Here is a 25993-nt window from a genome sequence, read left to right as displayed (position 1 = left end):
TTGTCATTTACAGTAGGTATATCTCCTAATGCTATCCCTCCCCCCTACCCCCTCCCCACAATAGGACCCGGTGTGTGATGTTCCCCTTCCTGTGTCCAAGTGATCTCACTGTTCAATTCCCACCTATGAGTGAGAGAATATGCGGTGTTTGGTTTTCTGTTCTTGCGAATTTGCTGAGAATGATGGTTTCCAACTGCATCCATGTCCCTACAAAGGACACGAACTCATCCTTTTTTATGGTTGCGTAGTATTCCATGGTGTATATGTGCCACATTTTCTTAATCTAGTCTGTCACTGATGGACATTTGGGTTGATTCCAAGTCTTTGCTATTGTGAATAGTGCCACAATAAACACACGTGTGCATGTGTCTTTATAGCAGCATGTTCAGTCAGTTCTTAACACAACAGCCAGAGTAGGTGATCCTTTTAAAATGGAGCAGGCTCATATCCCTCCTCTCTTCTGAACTTCCCACTGTCTTCCCATCCCATGCAGAGTCATAGCCGTGGTCCTCATATAGGCCCATAAAAGCTTGTGTGATCTGGTTCCAGCACCTCTCCTTCCTTGCTGACACTGCTTCAGCCATATGGGCTCCTTGCTGTTTCTCAAGCACACCACACTCGCCCCTGACACTGTAGGAGTTTGTGGTCTGCCCTTCTCACTCTCAGCCTGGAACACTCTCCCTTCACAGCCCCACTGTGCTCTCTCTTCTTGGAAGTCATTATTGAAAACATCCTTGTTGGTTAGATCTTTCCTATCTATCCATCCAAAATGGCAACAATATAACCAACATGTCCTTGTGTTGTTTTTTCCCTTGCATTTATTGCTAGAATCCTATATATTTAGCTCGTTTATAGTGTCTAGTACCCATTTTCCCAACTGAAATGTGGATCCATGACAAAAGAATTTTGGTCACTATTGTTTTGTTCATAGCATGTGGCCAGTTACATTTCTTCATTAATTCTGAATGCTTTTGCTGTTTGAATGTGTTATTTTGCGAAACACTCTAAATATGCTCTGCTTTCTTTTCTTATGACAGAGTTACTTTGTTATAGTCTTCTAAAGTTTACAAATTTGTAAATATCGATTTTGGAAGACAAAATTTAGGAAAGCATAATTTAAAAATTTTAGAAGCTGGCCAGGTGCGGTGACTCACACCTGTAATCCCAGCACTTTGGGAGGCTGAGGGGGCAGATCACGTGGTCAGGAGATCGAGACCACCTTGGCCAACATGGTGAAACCCCATCTCTAACAAAAATACAAAAATGTAGCTGGGCCTGGTGGCATGCGCCTGTATCTCAGCTACTCAGGAGGCTGAGGCAGGAGAATCACTTGGACCTGAGAATCACTTGAATCTGGGAGGTGGAGGTTGCAGTGAGCCAAGATCATGCCACTGCACTCCAACCTGGGCAACAGAAAAAGACTCCGGGGGAAAAAAAAAAAAAAAAAAGGAAGGAAGGAAGGAGAAGCTTTTACAATGATAACATTTTAAAGTTAGAGTTTTCTAAATTTTATTTTCCAGAATCAATACTTATACATTTATAAACTTTAGGAGACTATAACAATGTAACTCTAAGTCATAAGAAAATAACACATTTTTACAATGTGACCATCTAGAGGTCACAGGCACTTAATCTGCATTTATTAAATGTAAAAATGTATTCGATCTCAAGGAAACTTTTCAGACAACAAAACTTTTATCTATTTAGTTAAATCACTTTCCTTATCAACTGTCTTCAACCTCACACCATATTTTTTTTCATGGGAGAAATGAATCACCGATTTGAAGCATTTCTATGCAATTCACACTTCAGAATTCGGAACTCCCTTCTCCTATTCTAGTTTACTTTTGCTCAAAAATTTTTCCACTGGTTATTACGTTTCTTTCTGTCATCATTAATTGTAACTCACAGTAACCCAGGTAAGTTTTACGGGTCACTAGGGCAAAATGTTCTTATTTTGGTGATTAGACATCAAGTATATACAAATTTATCCAAATTTAGTTGATCTTTTAATAATTTACTGCAACAGTGCTTGAGAGCAATAAAAAGTAATGAAAGGAGTTTGCTTGAATTTAGAAATTCACTCACCAAAGTCATTCATAGTTTGTTTTACTGAACACTAAAATAAAAGCATGCTCCTATAAGTTACATTTCAAAACCAACATGGACTAAGTAATGCATAAAATTATTTTAAATTTGTAGCAAAAACATACATAGGAGGAAGGCTTGAAGAAAATATACCAACCTAGAGACACTGGTTTTCCCTGGGTAGTGGCATAAGTATTTTGCATTTTTTCCTTCCAGCTTTTATTTTAGGCTCAGTGGGACACATGTGCACGTTGTTACGTGGGTAAATTGTGTGTTGTAGGGGCTTGATGTACAGATGTTTTCATTACGCAGGTAATGAGCATAGTACCCCTTAGGTGGTGTGTCGTCCTCACCCTCCTCCCACTCTCCACCCTGAAGTGGGCCCTAGTGTCTCATTTCCTTCTTTGTATCCATGTGGACTCAGTGTTCAGCTCCCACTTATGAGTGAGAAAATGTGATATTTGGTTTTCTGTTCTTATGTTAATTCCCTTAGGTAATGGCCTTTAGCTGCATCCATGTGGCTATGAAGGACGTGGTTTTGTTCTTTTTACAGCTGTGTAGTATTCCATGGTGTATATGTATGACGTTTTCTGTATCCTTCCACCTTGATGGACACCTAGGTTGATTCCATGTCTTTGCTATTATAAACAGCATTGGGATGAACATACGCATGCATGTGTCTATGGTAGAACGATTTATATTCTTTGGGTAGATACACAACAATGGAACTGCTGGGTCTGCCTTTTCTTCTTTGCCGACTTAGGTGTTTTCCAAAATTTCTACAACTGACATGTATTACTTTTATGATCACAACAGTTATTTAAAGGTTAATTGTAATGACTTCTACGTTTTATAAATCAACTTAAATTCTCCCTTTAAATAGTTTCTGAATCAAATATATGAACTTACCAGGGTTACTCCTTCATCATTTTTCTCATTGACATTTCCCCCAGATGACAAGAAGTGTTTGACATCTGTTAACATGCTCATGGGTCTCTGGAGCTTCATCTGGCGCAGCGAGGTCAAATCCACTCCTGTGGGGAGAAAGAGCCTTTCAACCAGAATGGAGAGATACTTCTCAGTTCCTGGGGGTCTAAGCCTAGCTTTATCATCTGTTCTTTCAACATGTTCTTCTTTGAAGCTCCTCTTCTACTTTGGATGCTCATTCAAAGAACTGATTGCTTATCTTTGCACATATAGTATTTCCAACTATAGTCTTTAAAAAATATAAAATTATCTCTTGTTATGTTCTAAAGTATGATAATGATGCCTAATAATGGCAGGTTTTCAATTAATATCTGTTTTAATATAAATCATCAACATACATTACTCAAAGTATTTTAAAGTACTTAAATGGAAACAACAAAGATACAGTTTTTGATCTCTATGATTTTTCTGGCCAAAATAGTTGCTTCTAAAAGCAATCTAATATCCTGGAATAGAAGAAAAGACTTTAGGCTGGGCACGGTGGGTCACACCTGATCCCAGCACTTTAGGAGGCCAAGGTGGGCAGATCACCTGAGGTCAGGAATTGAAGACCAGCCTGGACAACATAGTGAAATCCCATCTCTACTAAAAGTACAACAACTAGCTGGGTGTGGGGGCGAACACCTATAATCCCAGCTACCCGAGAGGCTGAGGCAGAAGAATCACTTGAACCCAGGAGGTGGAGGTTGCAGTGAGCCAAGATTGCACCACTGCACTCCAGCCAGGGCACCAACAGTAAAACTCCATCTCAAAAAAAAAAAAAAAAGACATTAGTATAAAAACTGGAAAACTATGAATAAAGTCTTTAGTACAGTTAATATTGTCCCAATGTTAACTTTTTAGTTTTGATAAATGTGCCGTGGCTATGTAAGTGTTTACATTAGGGGCAGCTCTGTGAAGGGCATTGGGGAGCTCTGTGCTGTCTTCAAACTTTCTTGTAATCTAAAATGACGTTAAAATAAGTTTTTAAAAAGATGCATCCATTGAACATTTAATGACTACTAATGTTAATAAAGATAACTAACATTGAGTGTAGAATCCACAGTCTGACTTCACCCAGGTGGGGAAGTGGTGCACAGAAGGCTCAGGTCTGCTGAACTCCTGCCTGGACCTCTATTCAGCATATATTTTAACCTGAAATTTCATGATGTATCATCTCTATGGTAGCTGTGTCTTTTCACTGATGTGTCTCCTATTCCTAGCATTGGTTCCTGAACAAAATAGGTATCTGCGAAGGAGAACTAATTCATCTTCTTCCAAGGGAAAAATGATAATGATGGTGATACCCCCCTCATAGCAAATGTTTGCTGTGAACCAGCCACTCTTCTGAGCACTTTGTCTCTTAATCTGATTGCATCCCGGCAGCAAACATCAAGAGAAAGCCTAGCACAGTGGACCCAAGAATAAACCTCGGATTGATGCTCCTGAACACGCCTATCTGTAGTTTCCTTCCTGTGGTTGACTCTGCAAAAGTTATTTAACCTATGTGGGCTTCAATGTGCTTCGTCCCTCAGATAATAGTTCATTCCTTTAAGCTGTAGCTCTATAGCAGAAACCACATCAAGCGTGTTGCATATCTGGTATCATTCTTCCCCTTGGGGCACTTCGACTCTGCCTCATGCCATAGCTCCTTCTCCGAACCTGGATGGGCAATAGAGAAGAGGCGCTCTGGACTCAACCTGCTTGGGTGTTAGTGCTGTGTGTATCAATGACCGCTTCTGCCAACGTGGGCACGTAACTTATCCTCTGCCTCTGTTTCTTCAACTGCAAAATGGTGTTGGTAGTATTTGACTAGTCCGTTGCTTGAGAATGAGTTAAAACACATAAAACTTATAACACGTATTTAGCTTTCAGAAAGCACTAAATAAATAATAGTGATCTATCAGCTTTCTGACATGTGTTTTTCATACCTCTCATTTAGGTGTATCATATATTATCATTTGGTCATTTAGGAGGCATGGAGTAACAAAACAAAATAAAGCAAAACGCAGTATTTGAATAATGTATCTCGTTTCAAATATTCTGTTCAAAGCTAGTCCATTTTAGTAGAAACAAGAAATAGAAACACCCGTGACCACTCTTCAGCTTCTGAATCATGGACATGCCATTTTAGAACTAACATTTCCCTTATAGAGTCATTTGAGGTCTGTTATGAACTAGCTAAAACTGTCACTTATTCTGACTTTCAGGATTATGAAATTTCATGTGTGATTTTATTTTGGCAAATATCATTTCTCAGATGTCAGCCTTCAATTTTGCATGCTAAAGTAGCAGAAGAATCTGATAGTCACTCTAAAGTTACTTTGCTAACTTTTAGGATGTTACAATGTCTACTAAAGTTGTATGTATCTTTTATATAATTATGTATTTAAAACGGAGTGATAAAAACACAAGATTAAAGACAAGTAACAAATTAAAACAGAGATAAGACATCACTCACTGCAGACTCATTATATTAAGAGAAAAAATCTATTTCTGGTCCCTGTTGTGAAGATATTACAGGGGAATATTATTACATTGTATCATAATACTTGAAAACTTAATTTTGAATCATATATGATGCCAATTAAAATGTGAATTTTAGATTTTTTTTATATATATATTCAGGAAAGCAGCCCAAATCACTTTTGGTTAATACAACACAACAGAAACTCCCTCTCTTGGTTGTCAAATTTCTTTAATGCTCCTGGATAAAACCAACCAAGATGGATAGAGCCCATAAGTCTATTTTGTAATGGATAATGGGTCCATTCTCATTTTCTGTACAAAATGTAGATTTTCATATTGTTTTTTGACAATAAATTAATGGAAGTTCTGTTTAGATTTATTATTTTGAAAGAAATTTAGTAATTTATTTTAATATAAGAATTAAGAAACAAAATAATTTACCTGAAATCCACACGTTATTACTTGTGATATTATTACTACCTGCTTTAATATGATAATATCACTGGATTCTTGTGCAAAACTGAAATTACATCAACACCCCAAGTCAATCTGAACCCTAACTTAACTTTCCTTAACCATCCCTCTTAAGGTAATATTGTTTTTGTAAGAATTCAACTTTTCCTTTTCTCTGTTGATATTAGGGCTACTCTTTGCTGCTATTATGACGGTTTTATGACCATGCCGAACTGCACAGCTGTGGGATCTCCCGAGTTGTGGGAGGATCTGCACCGCCTCTCTTCTGTGGCTTTTCCAACCTTCTTACCTTCACTTATGCTACTCCCTATGCCTGGGTCAGACCACTCTGCTTGGTTTCCCTGCGGTAACCCAGCCCCTCACCTTCAGCTTAGCGTAGGTGACACCTCTGTGATGCCTTCTGTACTACTTGTAAGGAAAATCATATCCATCCTCCTTGGTGTTTTTATAAGATCTGCATATGCCTTATTTTTATTCATTATCATATGCCATTGTGTCATCATTTGGTCATACATAAAACATCATTTTTGCCCTCAAAAAGGAAAGAAAGCTAAACAGGCATTTGCAATTCACTATAATGTGCCCTATCTCATGATTTTAGCACGGGATCCTCTAAGCTCATAGAACTGCCGCTAACCCAAATTTTTATCTTCATAGTAAGTGTTCTAAGAGACGCACGGAAGTAAAAGAGTTGAGCGACAAATAAAGTAGTTCCAGCAGAGAGAAATAAACAGGAAGGGTGCTGCTACCCTCCACCCATTCCCTTCTCCCAGCCCTAACAGCAGGCATGACTTGCGACCATCTTACATAGTCATGCGGACTGTAACACCAAAATCAAAATGCATGATTTTGAAGAGGCTGGTGCAGGGAGAGCATTTCAAATAAACTGCCTTAAACAAAAGAAAAACACACGATACTCGTGAACTGATTCGCCCAGGAGTCCTCTGAAAAATGAAGGGGGAAGGTTAAGACTGGGGGCAAGAAGACCAGTTTTGGAAGCTACTGTAGTAATCCAACATACAAAGACCAGCATGTTAATTAAGGCAGTGACAGCATGCTTTGTGATCTGGGTGGACATGTTAGAAAGATACCAAATAAGTAGAATCTGTAAGAATTGGCGACAATCAGACATGATGATACGGAAGAGAAGTGATGTTCCTGGTGATAATGGCAAAATATGAAATACAGACAGTGAAAGGACAATAATACATTCCATAGAGACATGTTATTTCAAACTATCTGACACTCAAGTCAAGATACTTAATAAAACTGCATATACAGGAATGAAGGTCTTGAAAGATAATCAAGCTACAGGGATATTCTTGAGAACCAGCAAGTGGTAACAACACACGCAAAAGGCTGAGATAACCCAGCAACAGCGTTGCGGGAGATGGAAGATTGTCAGAGACAAAACCCCAGGAGGGACCAACATTTGGCAATCTGGACAGACACGGGAAACACTCAAAGGAATCCTGAGGAGAAGCTTGAAGAGAGCAAGGAAAACCGTGGGAAGATGGCAGGAGAGAGAATGTTCCTAAGAGAGTGTCGCCAAGGTCATCGAATGTCAAAGAGAGAGAAGGTAATAAAAAAGGAAAGAAAGCTATCACTGGATAGAAAACTAAGGAAGGTGATAACGATTGTTCCAAGGGCATTTCTAATGGGTTTGCAGGTTTAGAAACGGAACTTCAGTGGGTTGAACCACAGGAAACTAGGAACTCAGGAAAATAAATGTGAGCTATGATTGTTAGAAGAATGGGTTTGAAAGAAGAAAAGACAGTGGTGATGTATGCAGAACCAACGAAAGTTTTTGGTGTCTTTCAGGGACAAGAATATTTCTCTGTGTGTGTGTGTATAACGTACACAGTATGCTGATCTTTTCTCCTGGGCACTCCTCGGGCTCTCCCATCAGTGCTTTCTTTCCACGCTGGCTCACTTTCTAATCGACTGCCTTCCTTGCATGCCAGCTGGTTCTCCTTGCACTGGAGATCTAATATTCATCAAATGCTCAATCAGCTCTCCGTGGTTGTCTCATTTTACAGCCTGGCAGGCTCAGGCGGTGAGCCGAGGTTAATTGCTGTCCCCGAGTTTACAGTGTAAGTCGGTGGTGACAGCACAATTAGGACTTGTGACCAGCGATTTTCCATGTAATCAACTTGTTCAAGACGTTGCCGGCCTCCTCTGCCACGTGCATCCTGATGTGACAGGTGATAAGTACTCGGATGCGAAACTGCACAATGCAAAATGAAAATTCTAGGATTGCAACCACCTGGTTATAAAAAGGCAATGCTGAAATACCCAGAGCCAAATAATAATAAAAATCTCATCTTGAAATAGCAAGGATTTCTAAAGACGTCAGCCCATGTTGTCACAGTAGATAACTGTAAAAGTGCACCAAGCAGAGGGCCAGGGAATAAATCGAATTAGACAGTATTTACCGGGAACGGCGGCAGATGATGGAGATAGTGGGAGGAAGACCAACATAAGCAGAAGCAGACTGTGAATGAGCTGAGGGAAGGGCAGATGGATGTGAAGGCACGGGCCAGAGTGACTGCAGTGACAAATGGCAAACAGAATTAAAAATTTAAGAGATATTAAATTGAGTTTGTTCCAGCAAACATGTATTTAACAAGCTGACCGTGACAGCCATAGTAGTGACAGATTTTCTACTAACCATTTAAGAGTTAGTACTTTCCTCTTGTTTTGTTCTTTTTTGTTTTGTTTTGTTTTTGCATGCTCCTTTAAAAAAATCAGCCTCTCAAAGGAACACACTTATTTTTATTCTTTACAAAGGATATAAAATACTGATCTTGCAATACTAAAATTTCCTATCAAACAAAATGCTGTAATGAGTTGGAGAGGTTTATAAGCAATGTGAATGCATTTGCAAATAAATGTCATTTTATTTTCTAAAAGAAACATTTATTACCGTAGCATTTTAAAATTCAGAAAGACAGAAAAATCAGGAAATAATAATATAGAAATGGCACAGTGAAACAAAACATGGTCAAATACTTTTGAAAATTTGGCATCACGGGTTTTGTTTTTTTAAACCATTTTATTGCAGTATGACCAACATACAAAAACTGTACATATTTACTGTAGACAACTTGATGTTTGTAGATAAGTATACATCCCGGAAAACATCCCCATATTATATGCCATAAATATATCCATCACCTCCAAATTTCCTCCCACACTCTTTATTTACTGTTATTTTTACTATTATTTGGTGATAAGAACACTTAGTATACGAACTATGATCTCATATATGTTTGCAAATTTGCATATGTTTGCAAACTTCAAAGTACGCAATACAGTATTATTAACTATAGGCACCATTGTGTCAAGTTTTTCATGTAAACTCAGAATTGCATGCTACATGTGCAGTCTGGCAAAGATCCAAATAATTAACTTCCCAACAATGAAGTCTGCATAACTTCAAGCTTCATTCCCTTTGGAAGTAATGGAATCCGCCTCCCACAGGGCATAGCTAACAAGACTTGGAGAAAGTGAGTGAGCATTCCCACAGGTGACAGTGCCCAGGCACGACGGAGCTGCAGAGTGGTCAACTGAATGCACTGCCAGCCCGACCCAGCCTGCTTCTTCCTGGGACTCCCACCTGGTGACCTTCAGCAGCATGGCCATGCTCACATCATCCCGTCACGGTAACCACAGCTACCTTGCTGTCGCAACTAATGAGACTATTTTATCTGAGAACTCATTGCTGCTAAGTACTAACATTATTCTAAGCCATCCTCAGAATAAACCTTTTTCATAAAAGAAATCTGGAGGAGGCAGAGAGCACAAGGGAACAATGAGGCAGATGTGAGGTTTTCTTAGAGGCAAAAAGAGTATCGGCATAAGCTCCAAGTGGCTCTTAAAAACTGTAAACTTTGCTCTGGCCAAGGGTCATTTTGAAGGGATTGGAATTTCTTTATTGTTGTTTATACTTAAACAGCAGGGGGAAAAAGGAGGGGCATAATTCTTTAGTTTAATACTATATTGGGCTCAGGGATTCTCATACCTCCCACTTTCCCAAGGCTGCACTTACTGATGAAATTACAGGCTGGACCTGTATAATTAAACATCCTTTGTCAGTGAATGCATTTAGGGGCTCAACCTCATCTCTTCAGGCTAGTATCATGACCACAGGGCTTTCTTCTGATGACCTTTGTGCTCTAAGTGTTGCAAAAGGTCGATTTGCAGACTGATTGTTCTTGACTTAAGCCCTCACTTCCTTGCCTCTAATTCCAGCTAGGACTACCTGCTTCTAAGAGAATACACTTCAGATGACCTTGTTCTCATTAGCTCAAAATTCAATTGTGTTGGTTGACTTCCCTTCCCCTCCCAGGGGAGAATAGCTTATAATTACAAACCCAGTCCCACTAATTATGGACTTCAGATGCCTGTTAAAATGTCCCTTCATTGTTGGCCTCTAGATTTCTGCCGGCTTGCAAAAATACCAGCATTGACTGAACCACAATGCAGTGCAGTGAGAGCAATGGAAAGTTGAAGGGAAAAAAATAACCATCTTCTACACCACATGGGGAAACTACGTCCACCAGAAATCATGTAAGCAAACCTGTGAAAATGAAGACACACTTACAATTCTCCCAATCTATTTTTTTCTATGGTTTTAAAAGTTTTGCCTACCATTTTCATCCAGATAGGTCAACAGGATAGAGCTGGATTCTGTCCCTTCTACAGCATAATCTAATGGGATATTTCCATTCACATCCTGGAGAAGGACATTGGCTCCAGCCTAGATAAAAAAAATAAATAAATAACATCATATATACTGTTCAAATTAAAAGCAGATTAGGAGTTGCACTTCAATCTTAGTTGGGAAACAGATGCAGAAATAGTCTATGGTAGATAGGACCCTGAAGAATCAGGTCGGAAGCTTGAATTATTTTTTGAGACAAATATATTAAATGACTTGTGGAGACTCTTAACATTCTGAAAACCTTCCACTGAACCTTGCAAAACCTTGGCCCCAGCTGCGTCTCCCCATCCCTTTGCTAAACCCAGCATCTCTAGTGAGTGGCTACAAACCCATGCCTCTGCGCTGGCTGCTCTATATCCTGTCTTGTTTGTAATATAATAGAGGTGTCTGATGCCTTCAAAGATTCTAAAAGAACTCTTCAAGGAACAAGCTGAACTTTGACCAACGTTCCCCAATCTGTCCTATCAAATCTTTAACCTCCTTTTTCTCCACAGAAACTCATCTGGGAGCTCTTCTCACACTATGACGTTTTAATCAAGGCCTGTGTTAGTGACTATGGTTGATTTTTCTCTTTCTAGCAACTATTTTCTAACAAAAGGCATGATCTGTAAATCTCGATGGGTTGACTGTATTAAATATGGTTCTTCCATGTGTTAGCCTCCAAGGTCCCTTCATCAGCACAGCACCTCTGAGCACTCCTGTTTCACCCCGGTCCATCTCAGCTTCAATACAACGGTAGATTTGCTTGCGCTCTTCAGAAATCAGTCATATGAATTGTCTCCATTGCTCCACATTCCCTAATGAGTTCCATAAAATTTATTAGGCATGGCTAACATAATTTCTTTTAGGGCATGGCGTGAACATATGCCCATTGTCCAAGATTTCCCACACACCTCCCAGTAACATGTTATTAAACTCAGGCCAGACAAAGGAAAGATTTTCCCTGTTCCTTTCACAAAATAGCATTCTGTGTTGCAATACTAGCATAGTTCTTATTATATCTCCGTTTATAACTTTACATAAAATATGATTCGCGTTTAAACTTTTATGTGTTAATATTTAGAGTTTTTTCTATTATTCTTTATTTGCAGAGAGATTTTCTATACTTTAGCAAGTTTGCATGGATTTCCAAAGAACGACTTTAAGTACATTATTTTTAAAAACCCAAAACAAACAAAAAAGTAGCTTAAAGTAGTAAAATATTCCATATCTTAACATTTTCCCACAAGATAAGTTGAGTTTCTTACCTCACCATATTGAGTGTACTAGGTCATATTTTCTATAACCATGTAAAGACATTACTTTATCTGAACAGAGCAAGTCATATATTTCAGATGTTTTCCTTATTTAAGAACCTGTATAATTTTAAGGTCCTCAAGATTCAAATTATCTTGTTAGTGCATTTAATTATTTTAATTATTCGGAGTTTGAAAAAAAAACAAAAAAACCCTTACTTCAGGCATATTCTTCAGTAGACTTTGCTAATGATTCTTTTCCTTCAGTCTCCAAGCTACAGGAATAAGATTTTGCGTTCCTGTAGGGAACATGGCTGTGCTTTGGTCAAGGACAGGCAGGCCGAGGCAAACATCCAGAGTGACTCCCTGAGTTTAGCACACAATACAGGCACATAACTCCGCGTGTTATCACAGCCATGGAGCCACAATGTGGGAAGGCCATGCCTTGGCCCTACATCACTACTGTCTGTAGAACATATAATTGCTCGGCTGACACTGTACAGGCACTGTATTGGTTCGTTTTCACACTGCTGATAGAGACATACCCAAGACAGGGAACAAAAGGAGGTTTAATTGGACTCACAGTTTCACACGCCTGGGGAAGCCTCAGAATCATGGCAGGAGGCAAAAGGCACTTCTTACAAGGCGTCAGTAAAATGAGGAGGAAGCAAAAGCGGACACCCCAGATAAAGCCATCAGATCTCACGAGACTTATTCACTATCATGAGAACAGCATGGGAAAGACCGGCCCCCATGATTCAATGACCTCTCCCTGGGTCTGTCCCACAACACATGGGAATTCTGGGAGATACAATTCAAGTTGCAATTTGGGTGAGGACACAGCCAAACCATATCATTCTCCCCCGGCCCCTACAAATCTCAGGCCCTCACATTTCAAAACCCGTCATGCCTTCTCAACAGTCCCCCAAAGTCTTCTCTCATTTCAGCATTACCCCAAAAGTTCACAGTCCAAAGTTTCATTTGAGGCAAGGCAAGTCCCTTCTGCCTGTGAGCCTGAAAAATCAAAAGCAAGCTAGTTACTTCCTAGATACAGTGCTGGTACAGGCATTGTGTAAATACAACCATTCCAAATGGGAGAAATTGGCCAAAACAAAGGGGTTACCTGGCCCAAGGAAGTCTGAAATCTAGGGGAGCAGTCAAATTTTAAAGCTCCAAAATGATCTCCTTTGACTCCAAGTCTCACATTCAGGTCATGCTGATGCAAAAGGTGAGTTCCCACGGTCTTGGGCAGCTCCACCCCTGTCGCTTCGCAGGGTTCAGCCTCCCTCCTGGCTGCTTTCACGAGTTGAGTATGTCTTTTCTAGGCTCATGGTGCAAGCTGCCAGTGGACCTGCCATTCTGGGGTCTGGAAGATGATGGCCCTCTTCTCACAGCTCCACTAGGCAGTGGCCCAGTAGAGACTCTGTGTGGGGGCTCCAGCCCCACTTTTTCCTTTCACACTGTGGCAGAGGTTCTCCAGGAGGGCCTCGCCCCTGCAGCAAACTTTTTCTTGGGCATCCAGGTGTTTCCATACATCTTCTGATTTGTAGGTAGAGGTTCCTAAACCTCAATTCTTGACTTCTAGGTACTTGTAGGCTCAATACTACATGGAAGCTGCCAAGGCTTGGGGCATCCACCCTCTGAAGCCATGGCCGAAGCTCTACATTGGCCCCTTTCAGCCATGGCTGGAGCAGCTTGGACACATGGCATCAAATACCCAGGCTGCAAACAGCATGAGGACCCTAGGCCTGGCCCATGAAACCACTTTCTCCTCCTGGGCCTCTGGGCCTGTGATGGGAGGGACTGCTGTGAAGGTCTCTGATATGGTCTGGAGAAATTTTCCCCATCAAGGACTTCATGTCTAAAACACCAAAAGCAACGGCAGCAAAAGCCAAAATAGACAAATGGGATCTAATTAAATTAAAGAGCTTCTGCACAGCAAAAGAAACTACCATCAGAGTGAACAGGCAACCTACAGAATGGGAGAACATTTTTGCAATCTACTCATCTGACAAAGGGCTGATATCCAGAACCTACAAAGAACTCAAACAAATTTACAAGAAAAAAACAAACAACCCCATCAAAAAGTGGGCAAAGGATATGAACAGACATTTCTCAAAAGAAGACATTCATACAGCCAACAGACACATGAAAAAATGCTCATCATCACTCGCCATCAGGAAAATGCAAATCAAAACCACAATGAGATACCATCTCACACCAGTTAGAATGGCAATCATTAAAAAGTCAGGAAACAACAGGTGCTGGAGAGGATGTGGAGAAATAGGAACACTTTTACACTGTTGGTGGGATTGTAAACTAGTTCAACCATTATGGAAAACAGTATGGCAATTCCTCAAGGATCTAGAACTAGATGTACCACATGACCCAGCCATCCCACTACTGGGTATATACCCAAAGGATTATAAATCACGCTGCTATAAAGACACATGCACACATATGGTTATTGCAGCACTATTCACAATAGCAAAGACTTGGAATCAACCCAAATGTCCATCAGAGACAGACTGGATTAAGAAAATGTGGCACATATACACCATGGAATACTATGCAGCCATAAGAAAGGATGAGTTTGCATCCTTTGTAGGGACATGGATGCAGCTGGAAACCATCATTCTTAGCAAACTGTCACAAGAACAGAAAACCAAACACCACATGTTCTCACTCATAGGTGGGAACTGAACAATGAGATCACTTGGACTCGGGAAGGGGAACATCACACACTGGAGCCTATCATGGGGAGGGGGGAGGGGGTAGGGATTGCACTGGGAGTTATACCTGATATAAATGACGAATTGATGGGTGCTGACGAGTTGATGGGTGCAGCACACCAACATGGCACAAGTATACATATACAACAAACCTGCACGTTATGCACATGTACCCTAGAACTTAAAGTATAATAATAATAATAAAAAAATAAAAATAAAAATAAAAAAAAAGAAATTTTCCCCATCGTCTTAGGGATTAACATTAAGCTCCTTGCCACTTATGCACATTTCTGCAGCCAGCTTGAATTTCTCCTCAAAAAGTGGGTTTTTCTTTTCTACCACATTATCAGGTTGCAAATTTTCTGAACTTTTATGCTCTGTTTCCCTTTTAAAATGGAATGCTTTTAACAACACCCAAGTCACTTCTTGAATGCTTTGAAGCTTAGACACTTCTTCCGCGAGATACCCTAAATCATCTCTCTCGAGTTCAAAGTTCCACAAATCTCTAGGGCAGGGGCAAAATGCCACCAGTCTCTTTGCTAAAAATAACAAGAGTCACTTTTGCTGCAGTTCCCAATAAATTCCTCATCTCCATCTGAGACCACCTCAGCCTGGACCTTATTGTTCGTATCACTATCAGCATTTTTGTCAAAGCCAATCAACAAGTCTCTAGGAAGCTCCAAACTTCCCCACATTTTCCTGTCTTCTTCTGAGCCCTCCAAATTGCCCAACCTCTGCCTGTTACCCAGTTCCAAAGTTGCTTCCACGTTTTTGGTGTCTTTTCAGCAACGCGCCACTTCTATTGGTACGAATTTACTGTATCAGCTCATTTTTACGCTGCTGATAAAGCCATACTTGAAACTGGGACCAAAAGGAAGTTTAATTGGACTTACAGTTCCACATGGCTGGTGAGGCCTCAGAATCACGGCAGGAGGTAAAAGGCACTTCTTACATGGCAGTGGCAAGACAAAATAAGGAAGAAGCAAAAACAGAAATCCCTGATAAACCCACGAGATCTCGTGAGGTTTCTTCACTATCACGAGATTAGCACAGGAAAGACTGGCCCCAGGATTCAATTACCTCCCCCTCGGTGCCCCCACCCCCGGACAACAAGGGGTAATTCTATGAGATACAATTCAAATTGAGATTTGGGTGGGGACACAGCCAATCCATATCTGGCATGCTTGTTCCCAGAGAAAGACAGAAAGAGAGCCAGAGCTGTCTGTCTTTGCGGATGAAAGACGGGAGCCAGGACAAAGCTTGGCTCGTTCATTCCCAGAGAAAGAGTTAAGCTACTGACCCTGAAGGCAAGGGAGAGCCAGCCATGCAGCTGTGCGTGGGAGTGACTGGACCAAGCAGCTGAGACAGAGCAAACTGTAAGAGAGCTGCTGAATAAAGCCATATTTCACCTACCTGCACCCCGCCCTCCTCCTGAGTGTTCTTTCAGCTATCTGCCATTCATCGACCCACTCCCCTCAGACCTCAGTATGGGCTGGAACCCGGACTTAAACCAGACGGTTCCTATTCAAATATCAATTGCTAAATAATCTATTAACAGACAGAACTGCAGGGATGCCATTACTGTTTTCAATATTAATTGTAAAACCTACTGCACTCCACTCATCAGTGATAGAGAATCCTTCCCAATTCATAAATGTTCCCAGTGAAATCCTATAAATGTGACACCCCTGGGCACAGGTGATCGTGAATACAATTAGGAGTCATGTATTCTTAATCACAACAAAACAAATAGAAAAGTAACTTGGCATTGAAAGAGATGGTACACTTAGAAAGAATACTGTCTGTACTTAAAGAAGTCATCAGGCTCTTTCCGAGAAATTCTGCATCTGAAGCGTGGAGTTGAATAATTTAGCTGGGGTCATTTACTGAAATTTCAACTCATGAGTCACTTACTCTTCTGTGCTGCTAAGTTACCTGGTATTATTCCCAATATAGAAGCCGGCCTTTCTGAGGGTTGCTAACCTTCCTGCTCATAGATAATGTTTTCACCTCCTTTCTGTTCCCAACACCTATTTTAGTGCCTGGTGCATGTGAGGTGCTAGAAAAGATTTATTGAAACAAATTCAAAAATAGAGAGTCGAAAACTAAACTTAAAATCATTAAAAATTGAGGCAAAGAATTATAATTTGTATGGCAATTCTTGTTAACTCAATTTTCTGACCTTTATTTTCAAGGGTTTATATAGTTACAAAATCACTATACTCATACTTAGCTTACCCACGTTCAATCATTCCAGATAGATATTTGTGACAGACTTCTTCTTTCCTTCTCTCCCTCCCTTCCTTCTTTCCTCTCTTTTTCTTCTTCCCTTTTCTTTTTCCCTTTCTTTGTTTAATGGAAGAGATGCAAAAAACCTAAGGAATGAGTTGGTCACTGGACAGTTGTTTTTTTTTTTTTTAAATCAGATGTCAGTAATTTTATGACTAACATACCTGAGAGCTCATGTTCTTCAATCTTCCATAATTACTAACTTTCCAAACATTTCAAAAAAATGCCTTGCTTTCATTCTTTAAACTACACAAATTAATTTTAATGCATCTTCATTTTTCTTCTAAGTTTTAAGTCCAGGGAATTGTTTCTCCTACTGCCTTTGTGATGGCACAAACTTTGGCTAAACAAAAAATGAAAAATACTGTTGCTACTGTTTGAGCTGCCATACGTGACACTTAAACAAAAGGGACGCTTTGCTCTTCTTACCTCACCATGGTAATCTGTGGTCAATGAAGCATTTCTGCAATTCATGGCTAGGTGCCTTGCCTGTGTCAGAAGGTCTGAAACCTTGAAAATGAAATAAATGATTTCAGGTTCCATGTTGTGCTAGTCGTCAATTAAGGAGCAACTCCAAGTCGACCCATCTTTTGCTCTGCTTTGGTGATCCTGGGGCTGGGCTTTTGGAGGGTCCTCCTTTACTAGCCGGAACGGTGTTGGGTCTGTCAGTAGAGGGCGCTGGAAGGACACGGCAGGAGGAAGGGGCTTCTTGTGGTTCTTACCAGAGAGCCCCAGGTCTCCTTGTCCCTGGCATGTGGGAGACCCAGGGGCGCACGTTCCTGGGCGAGTTTTTCTAGCAGCCCAACGGCAAGTTTCTCTTGTATCCTAGCAAATGGCCCACCCGCTTATATTAGCCTCCCAGCGGGAAGCATCCTAGCATATTTTGCTGGTACCTGTTCCCTGCTTGCAGCCTGGGCCTGAGCCACCTCCCTGAAGCTTCTGGCCACCCTGTGATGACAGCCGCACCCTCTCCAGTGAGGTCTCTCAGACTTGGGGGTGGGGGCACTTCCAAGAAGGCTCCTCCCCCAAGTTGTCTCCTTCAGCCCCAGAAGCAGTATCTGCTCCCTGAATCTGCTATTCCTGCATTCTTCAGTTATCTTGATCACATTAAGTAGTTTTGTTTGCTTTTTCACTAGTTAGTAGTTATTTATAGTCAATGTTTCTTTTTCAAATGATTGGTGGTAATTCTGGATCCTGGCTGGACGCTAACAAGACACCTTTGAAGAATGGGGTGGTCCCAGGCCCTCAATGATAGGATTTGGTGAGGGGTGTAGTTAGCTTAATGTGAGTATACTGCGGAGGCACATGCCAGTAGGAAACAGGATCTTAGGAAAACCCAGCTTGGATTACTAAAAGAATCAAGGTAATCAAGCTGTCACCTGTGGTTGACTGTCCTGAAGGGTAAACTGAAGCAAGCGTCTTGGGATTTATTTCTGCCATAGTGGCCAAGACTATGGCACTAGGACATTATGGCAGAAATAATGATGACAAGGACTGTGGCATGTCATGGAATCCCCCCACAAGTGCAGTGGAAGTCTTACAAAAAAACAACAAATAAACCAAGGCCAAGTCCTTTAACCGTAAGCTCAAGTCATAATAGGAAGAATTTTTCATATTGAGAGTTCATATTGCTGACTGTTCACTACAAAATTTAACGTAATTGTGTAGGTGGCTGAAGTACAATGTCCGGTGAATTCACTCTTATCAAATTATTTTCCAAAAATTCTTGTTAATTGCAATGGACTATTGTCCTGAGACCTGAAATGGCAATATCTGGTTAGACTCCAGTGAAACAGAAAACCTTTTTTTTTTTTTTTAGATGAAGTCTCACCCTGTCGTTCAGACTGGAGTGCAGTGGCGCGATCTTGGTTGATTGAAACCTTCACCTCACGGGTTCAAGCCGATTCTCCTGCCTCAGCCTCCCAAGTAGCTGGGACTATAGGTGTGTACCACCACGCCCAGCTAATTTTTGTATTTTTAGTAGAGATGCGCTTTCACCACGTTGGCCAGGCTGGTCTCGAACTCCTGACCTCAAGTGATCCGCTCGCCTTGGCCTCCCAAAGTGTTGGGATTACAGGCATGAGCCACTGTGCCCTGCCGTGAAATAATCTTGAGCCCTCACGTCACCCTGACTCTTCCTCACCAGGGAAGCAGCTTGACCTTCTGTGCCTGAGATGGCCCATTGTTCACTTAAAAACTTTGATGACTTCACCTGGAAAGAGTGCCTTGAAAGAGGATATTCTCTTCTAGTCCCATTGTAACTATCCCATTTTTGCTAGATTCATGCCTAGAGTGAAATCCCAGTATCATTTGGGGAAAGTAAATACTAGGACCCTGGATGAAGCAGCTGACACATCAAGAGAATGGCAAGATTTTACATTTATATGACGTGTATCTCCCTCTAGGAGCCAGAATTTCCACCAATAATTTTCACAAGAGAGATTAGATATGAATAATTAACGAGTAAAGAGGAAGTAACTACTGAATGTAATCTGGAGAACTCTGAAGAATATGGGAATAGCAGATGCAGGGAGCAGATATTATTTCTGTGGTTGAGGGAGACATTCCCTAGGTATGAAGGTATGTATGCAAAAATGTTAACATACCTACGTACCTGGGGAACATAGGTAAACATGGATTCTTACAACATTAGACCAACAAGGGCAGAATATTCATTCACTGACATTGGACCACTTAGAAGAGATTCCAGATTTACAGTGTGGCTCTGGCAGTTGAGGGAGGAGGGGGCACTGCAGTAGGAAGGGGCTCCTCTCACTGGCTCAGGATGTTCCTTCTTGTCCTGGCCCACTGTGGGGTACCCAGCGGTGCACACCCTCCAGCCAGGTTTGCTGCCACTTAGCCAATAGCTTCCTAATTGCCAGAACCAGTCTCCGTGAATTTCCCCACCATGCAGAGGCCACAGCCACATCCTCTCTAAAAGGGTCTACATTTCAATCCCTGAGGGGTCTCTTCCAGATTCTCTCCCCGATGTGGTGAACAGTGGTTGCTTCCTATATCTGTTGTTCTGTTAGTTTTCAGCATTATCTTTACCCCCCCTTTGTAATTAATCTACTCTTATTAGATAATAATTTTTATATTAAATTCATCCTATTCAAACTAACTTCTTCGGTGGACTTTTTGTCTTCTACTGGACACTGGCTAGTACCTGTGTTGTGCCTTTCTATTACAAAGTGAGTATTGCACAGTAATACAGAGTTAATGGTTTGAGATTTCATCCCGGTGCCTCTCCTCATGAACTTTATGGCCTAGGGCAAATTCTTAAGGGTTCTACGCCCCAGTTTCCTCGCAGGTAAAAAGCAGGCTATACTAATTATAAGCACCACTTGGAAAGGTTGCATGCAGGAGGCTCATGGCACTTTACACGCACGGTTCTAGGTACACACAGCCTATCTTAGCTATTGCATTTAACAAATGTGTTAATCCACATGGCCTTAAGTAGTACATCTGGTCTGTGATGCTTTCAAGGCATACACCCACTGTTCTCCACCAGGGGCAGCATAGCTGAGCCTTAAGGACACAAAATCCAGTTCAAATCTCTGCTCAAAACTTACCAGTCATGTGACCTTGGAGAAACTGCTTGCCCTCTCTGTCTTTAATTCTCCCAAAGTTGTTGTGAAGAGAAAATGGGTTAATGTTGGTAAAGTATAAAAAAATCTTAATAATATAGTACTAGTGCAAGGATAGCTCTGTATCAGGCTTGGATAATAGGCTATAGTGCAGTCTGCAAAATGGCTAGCATGTCCTATTGAAAATACCCAGTTTTCCTAATACTGAAACTCAGGAGGGCATCGTAGGTGCCTATCTGAAGTAGTTTTATTGGTGTGCTACAGATAAGAACACAGGTGTGTAGAGACAAACACCCATCGGCATAATACTGCATCGAGGAATATAGGAAATAATAGAAATGCTTACTGTGCCTGTGGCAAAGCGTGTGCCGCCATCCGCCGCTCATTAAGTAGCTGACTATACCAAGGAGGTGTGCACCAAGGTCAAAAGGTCTAGAGCTTGTGGAATGGTGTTAACAGTGGACCTCTGGAAGCTTCTAGACTAGGCCAGTGGTGTCTCTCTGTATACACCTCTCTATGTAAACTATGCCTTAGGTTCCTATGCTTTTTTCTAGATGCCCCTGACTTCCCAATTCATGCTATGCGCAGAGTCCTCTGTCTCGCCTCCATGAATAAAAATGGACTCTTCCCATGCCCTGTTGTGAAAAAGGTAAGTGTCTTTAGGAAAGCTGGCCATATTTCCCACAATTGTGTAAAATACTTGTGTTTGGAGATAATGCCTTGACACAAAGGGGATTCGTTGAAGCTGGCAATGTAGATTCCTTGGCAGGCTAGAATAAAATATTTCAGCAAGTGAAGCTTTTGCTGCTTCTCAGGTTATAACAATTCATGGAAGTTCTATAGGCAAAACCTGCCCCTTTGAGCCTCAGGGATTTCAAACCCATGTTTGCACTGGAAGAAGGCATGATCGAGGACAGAGCTAAGGTGAGGTGCTTCAAACACTCCAAAGAGCCCTGGAAAACTTGATTAATGTCTCACACTTGCACATGTGCAAACACCATCATTCTTCCCTTTGCGTAAATTAATTTCATGTCAGGATTCCTTACTTTTACTGTACATGAATATTATTATGTACACCACTAAGAAGACTCACAGCTGATTTTCATCATTAGTCCAGCTAACTCAGAAGCAAATGTGCAATTTTAGTTGGTAATGGATCCCACTGCAACTAAGGAGCTGATGAGTTGCAAAGCAAGACTTCATCAAAATGTCAGAAAACCTTAGAAAATCTAGTTTTCAGCATATCAAAGGTGATATGACCCATGAAGTTAGGAATCAGTCACATTTACAAGGTATTAGATTAGCTCTTATTTAAAAAAAAAAACAACAAAAACACCTCCGTTTTGAACCACTCAGGCATAGCAAATCTATGTACTAAATTGTGTGAAATGAAAGCAATCAAATTCAATAATTTCTTTTGACATTGCCCATTTATCATATGAGAATTTAAAAATCTATGTGTTCTGCAATACAATTTTTCTCTTCCAAAATACAAACTTGATATTTTAAAATACCTTTTAAAAATGTTTTTTTACATTTCTAATTTCATTCCTCTGAAGCAAGACTCCAGTATGTTATTTTTCGGCTATGAATAAAAAAAGTGAGAGAAAAATGATCCTGAATCATTGTCCATATTGATGCCTTGAGTAAATGGCTCAATACTTTCTGTACAGAATGAGGAGTCACACTCAACATTCGCATTGGTGTTAATTTCATGTATTGGTGTATGTATTTGACTGTACACATGGTTGTTTTATTTCAGAGGATGAGAAGCAGGGGGAGTTGAGGGTTTTAGAGAAGATTTTCAAATATAAAACAAATATCCAAGCCTAAACTTACTTCATAATACAGGAACAACAGCGTTAGCAATCACTCTACATTTTCTAAATCTTAAGTAATATTTTTAAACGACTGAATGCTGCACTTTATAAGAACATATGGATTAGGAAGTGGGTGTGTGAAAAGGATACTGAAAATGAGAATAACTGAAAAACATATATACCTTCTCACGATGTAAGAGAACATATTGATATTTGGTACCCACTAATAGCCTAAACTCTAAGGCTTTGTGTACATGAGTGTGCACGTACATGTTATATCTTCATAATATATTTTCTTATATCTATTCACTAGATGTCAAATTTTTCATACTGACAGTACTTATTAGCCTTTGTCTTACTGAAAGAAGTAGTTCCAAATTAAGAAAAAGCTTATGTAGCTCAACAAAAAAATGTTGTATTTGTACAACATAGACTGTAAGGCACGTCTTTCAGTTTGGCTCCAAAAAAAAAAAAAAATTCAATCACATCATAATTGATTTTCATCAGAGAAATAAAATGAATCAATGTTATATGTGCAAAATCAATAGCAACCCCTCAAATACTTTCTGCAGTTGAAGACTGCATAGTTCCTACAGGGAGCCCTGAGCGAATTTCCTGTCTAATTATTGAAACTGGAAGACTGCTTAACTTCCAATTTGTCCTAAACTATGTTTCTGGAGTGTTGGAGATGAAACTCAAATATATCATTCCCCACATGAAACTCAAATATATCATTCCCTACAAATGGAAATTTAATTTACCACATGCCATATGGCATATGAACCAAGAGGTGTATATTTCCCCAAGAATTTATTGGTTTATGTTATATAACAATTTAATCTCAAAGAATATACTTGTCAATCGTCTCATTTATAGTTCTCTAACACATTAATACTCACATTTTATTTTATTATTATTTATTTTTATTTTTTTCAGATGGAGTCTCGCTCTGTCACCCAGGCTGGAGTGCGGTGGTGCAATCTCGGGTCACTGCAACCTCCTCTTCCCAGGTGAAAGCGATTCTCCTGCCACAGACTCCCAAGGGCTGAGGTTACAGGCACTCACCGCCACACCCAGCTAATTTTTGTATTTTTTAGTAGAGACAGGGTTTTGCTATGTTGGTCAGGCTGGAATAATCACATTTTAAATGAGAATTATCTATCTAATGGCATTTCAGTAAACAAGGGCCACTTTTTTTTCATGCTAACACATTTCGGTAACTTTTAAAAATATAATTTCGAATTGATGGAAAGTTGCAAGAGTAATGCAAAGGACTCCTAGGTAGCTGTTATGGTTTGAACTGCATTTCCCCAAAAAAGTTATATTGAAGACTTACCCCCAAGTACCTGCGAATGTGGCTTTATTTGGACATAGGGTCCCTGCAGATGTAATTAGTTAAGATGGGTCACACTGGAGAAGGAGGAGCCTTAATCCAATCTGACTAGTATCCTTGTAAGAAGAGAGACATCTGAAAATGGACACACACCCAAAGGGAAGGCAGCCACATGAGGATGGAGGCAGAGACTGGGGTGATGCTGTCACAAGCTGAGGAACACCTGGGGGGCTACCAGGATGTTGAAGATGCAAGAGAGGGGCCCCCCCTAGAGATTTTAGAGGAATCACAGTGCTGACACCTTGATTTCAGATTTCTAGCCTCCAAAACTATAAGAGAATACATTTCTATTGTTTGAAGCCACCTAGTTTGTGGTATTCTATTATGGCAACCTTAAGAAACTACCACAATATCCTTTATCTAATACAATGGACTACATGTTTACATATATGGAGATACTGCCCCAAATTTATATGCTAACATTTTAACTTCCAGGATTATGATGTCAGAAGGTGGAGCCTTTGGAAGATGGTCAAGTCATGAGGGTGAAGCTCTCAGGATTGGGATTGGTGCCTTTATAAAAGAAACCTTAAAGGGCTCTCTTGCCCTTTCTACCATGTAAGGATATAGTATGAAGACAGCCAACTATGAAGACCAGGAAGTGGGCTCTCACCAAACATCAAATCTGGCACCTTGATCTTAGATTTCCCAGCCTTCAGAACTGTGAGAAATAAGGTTCTGTTGTTTATAAGCCACCCGGTTTATAGTGTTTTATTATAACAGCCCAAATAGACTAAGACATCCAAACTCACCCATCATTTATATTTTCCCCTATTTTTGTTCATGCTCTCTCTCCTCCTTCCTTTTGTTTTTTATCTGCCCCCCGCCACACGCACAATTTTTGAACCACTTGAAAGTGGGTTGCAGGCATCGTGCTTCTTTATCCCTAAATATTTTAGTATGTATTTTATAAGAACAAGGATATTCTCTTACACAACAGTTATCAAAACCAGAAAATTCAACATTAACATGTTGAATTACTTAAACCACAGTTAACATTCACATTTCATTATTTTTTCCAAGTATGCCCTTGATAGCACTTTTTCCCCAAGGTTTAGGATGTAATTCAGGATCACCCATTGCATTCGAGGTCCTTTGTCTTTAGTCTCCTTCACCACCACATACCTAGTAACATGGCCAAAATGTGGAACACTGATGGCACCAAATGCTTGTGAGGACGTGGAGCAACAGACGCTCTTTTTCATTACTTGTGGGAATGCAAAATGGTACAGGCACTTTGGGAGACAGTTTGGTAATTTCTTTTCTTTCTTTTTTTTTCTTTGAGACAGGGTCTTGCTCTGTTGCCCAAGCTGGCGTGCAGTGGCGCTATCATGGTTCACTGCAGGCTAAACCTCCCAGGCTCTGCTGCCTCAGCCTTCCAAGTAGCTGGGACCACAGGTGTACACCACCATGCTCGGCTATTTCTTCCTTTGTAATATTTTTTTGCAGAAACTGAGTCTCACCATGTTGCCCCGGCTAGTCTCTAATTCGTGGGCTCAAGCAATCCCTTCCTCACCTTCCCAAAATGCTGGGCTCCAGGCGTGAGCCACCACGCCAGCCTGGTAATCTCTTACAAAGTAAACCTACTCTTACTACATGACCCAGCAATCATGCCCCTTGGTATTTGCCCAAAGGAGTTGAAAACTTACGTCCACACAAACACCTACGCACAGATGTCTGTATCAGCTTTATTTTTAACTGCCAAAACTTAGAAGCAACCAAGATATCCTTTAGTAGCTAAATGAATAAAACTGTGGTACATCCAGACATTGGAATAGTATTCACAGCTATACAAAAATGAGCTATGAAGCCACAAAAAGACATGGAGAAAGCTTCAAAGCATATTAGCAAGTGAAAAAAAAAAAAGCCAATCTGAAAAGTCTAAACATGTATGATTCCAAGTATACGGCATTCTGGAAAAGATAAAACTTTGGAGAAAATAGAAAGCTCGCTTGGTAATTATCAGGAGACGGGTCGGGTTGTGATCAACAGATGGAGCACAGAGGGTTGTTAGGACAGTAAAAATGCTCCACAGATTTCCGTACGGGTGGATCCATGTCACTGCATTTGTCCAAATCCATAGAATATGCACCACCAAGAATGAACCCTAATGTTAACTATGAACTTGGGGAGATAACGATAGGTCAAGGTAAGTTCATCAGTTGTAACAAATAAACTACTCTGGTGGGAATGTTGGAAACAGGGGAGGCTGTG

At 40.6% G+C, this 25993-nt stretch overlaps 1 protein-coding gene across 1 annotated transcript in view; it reads right to left on the bottom strand.

Moving 5' to 3' along the window:
• MYO16 (myosin XVI) overlaps window positions 1–25993 on the bottom strand; it is a 653675-nt gene that overhangs the window by 444293 nt on the left and 183389 nt on the right. Inside the window, exons 5-6 of the mRNA XM_011933947.1 lie at window positions 10651–10759; window positions 2998–3122 (exon numbers count right to left, since the gene is read on the bottom strand). Coding sequence (XP_011789337.1) covers window positions 2998–3122; window positions 10651–10759 — 234 coding nt within the window. The remainder of the gene's footprint in view (window positions 1–2997; window positions 3123–10650; window positions 10760–25993) is intronic.

The sequence above is a fragment of the Colobus angolensis genome, unplaced genomic scaffold, assembly GCF_000951035.1.
Source record: "Colobus angolensis palliatus isolate OR3802 unplaced genomic scaffold, Cang.pa_1.0 Scaffold13, whole genome shotgun sequence".
Lineage (NCBI taxonomy): Eukaryota > Metazoa > Chordata > Mammalia > Primates > Cercopithecidae > Colobus > Colobus angolensis.
The sequence above is the reverse complement of the archived record's forward strand: the minus strand, read 5'-3'. Positions and strand labels throughout refer to the sequence as shown.